At 45.7% G+C, this 1,063-nt stretch overlaps 1 protein-coding gene across 1 annotated transcript in view; it reads right to left on the bottom strand.

Moving 5' to 3' along the window:
* Positions 1 to 1,063, bottom strand: part of LOC103477425 (echinoderm microtubule-associated protein-like 6) — a 54,480-nt gene that overhangs the window by 18,859 nt on the left and 34,558 nt on the right. The window contains 1 exon segment of the mRNA XM_017308829.1: positions 85 to 346. Within this exon segment, the coding sequence (XP_017164318.1) occupies positions 85 to 346 (262 nt within the window).

Below are 1,063 nucleotides of genomic sequence, written 5' to 3' on the forward strand. Positions count from 1 at the left end.
TCCCTCATCCTCTCATCCGTCCCTCATCCTCTCATCCGTCCCTCATCCTCTCATCCGTCCCTCACCCTCTCATCCGTCCCTCACCTTGTCCAGGGAGAACATGGCGAACACCGGCCCGTCGTGAGCCTTCACCGTCTTCAGCAGGATCGGCTCCTTCCAGATGTAAACGTCTCCGTTGGCGGCGCCGGAGAAAACCAGCGCCTCGCTGCGGCCGTAACACACCGACATCATGGTCTCCGGACGACCCACGCTCCTGAACGCACCGCGCCTGAAGGTCAGGCCGCCCCCTGGAGGACGGAGCAGGAAGAGCAAAAACATCAGCAGAAAGGGAGAAGTTAACGTAATATTCATTATTGATCATCATATTGGAACCAGAGCAGATCTGACTCACATTTAAGCCCAATTTCACTGATTAAAACTTAATGTTTTCGAAGTGTGAATCATTTAATCAGCTGTAATCAGATTATTTTAACAGAAAAGATGAAAAATCTGCAGTGCATAATAACTCAGCAACAGAAGAGAGAAAGTTTGAGTTTTAATTCTTCATTTAGCATCAAAACAGCTGAGAGCAAAAAACTTCTGCTAAATCACATTAATTCATGTCAGTAAAACACGGAGCGGATTCTCTACAGATCTGGACTGAAACATTTATTTCCTCTACTTCAGTGGTTCTTAACCTTTTTTGAGTTACCGAACCCCCCAGTTTCATATGCGCATTCACCAAACCCTTCTTACCTCCACCCCGACACACAGAATACTTTGCGGTATTCTGATTTAGTAATGTAATTATATTAGCTGTATTACCACCCCCACACCACTAGAGGCAGTAGCAACCCCGAAAAGATGCGACTAAGGAGCAGATTTAGACTATAGAATTTCGTAAAAACTGAGTTTTGCTTAAGTAAATAAAGACACAAGTTAAAATCCCTGCAGAGAGTGGAGCTCCTTCGATCAGGGCTCCTCCGCAGCTCTGATTGGCTAAGCAATGTAACGTGATCCTCTGATTGGCTAAGCAATGTAACGTGATCCTCTGATTGGCTAAGCAATGTAACGTGATCCTCTG

The sequence above is a fragment of the Poecilia reticulata genome, linkage group LG15 (assembly GCF_000633615.1).
Source record: "Poecilia reticulata strain Guanapo linkage group LG15, Guppy_female_1.0+MT, whole genome shotgun sequence".
Taxonomy (NCBI): Eukaryota; Metazoa; Chordata; class Actinopteri; order Cyprinodontiformes; family Poeciliidae; genus Poecilia; species Poecilia reticulata.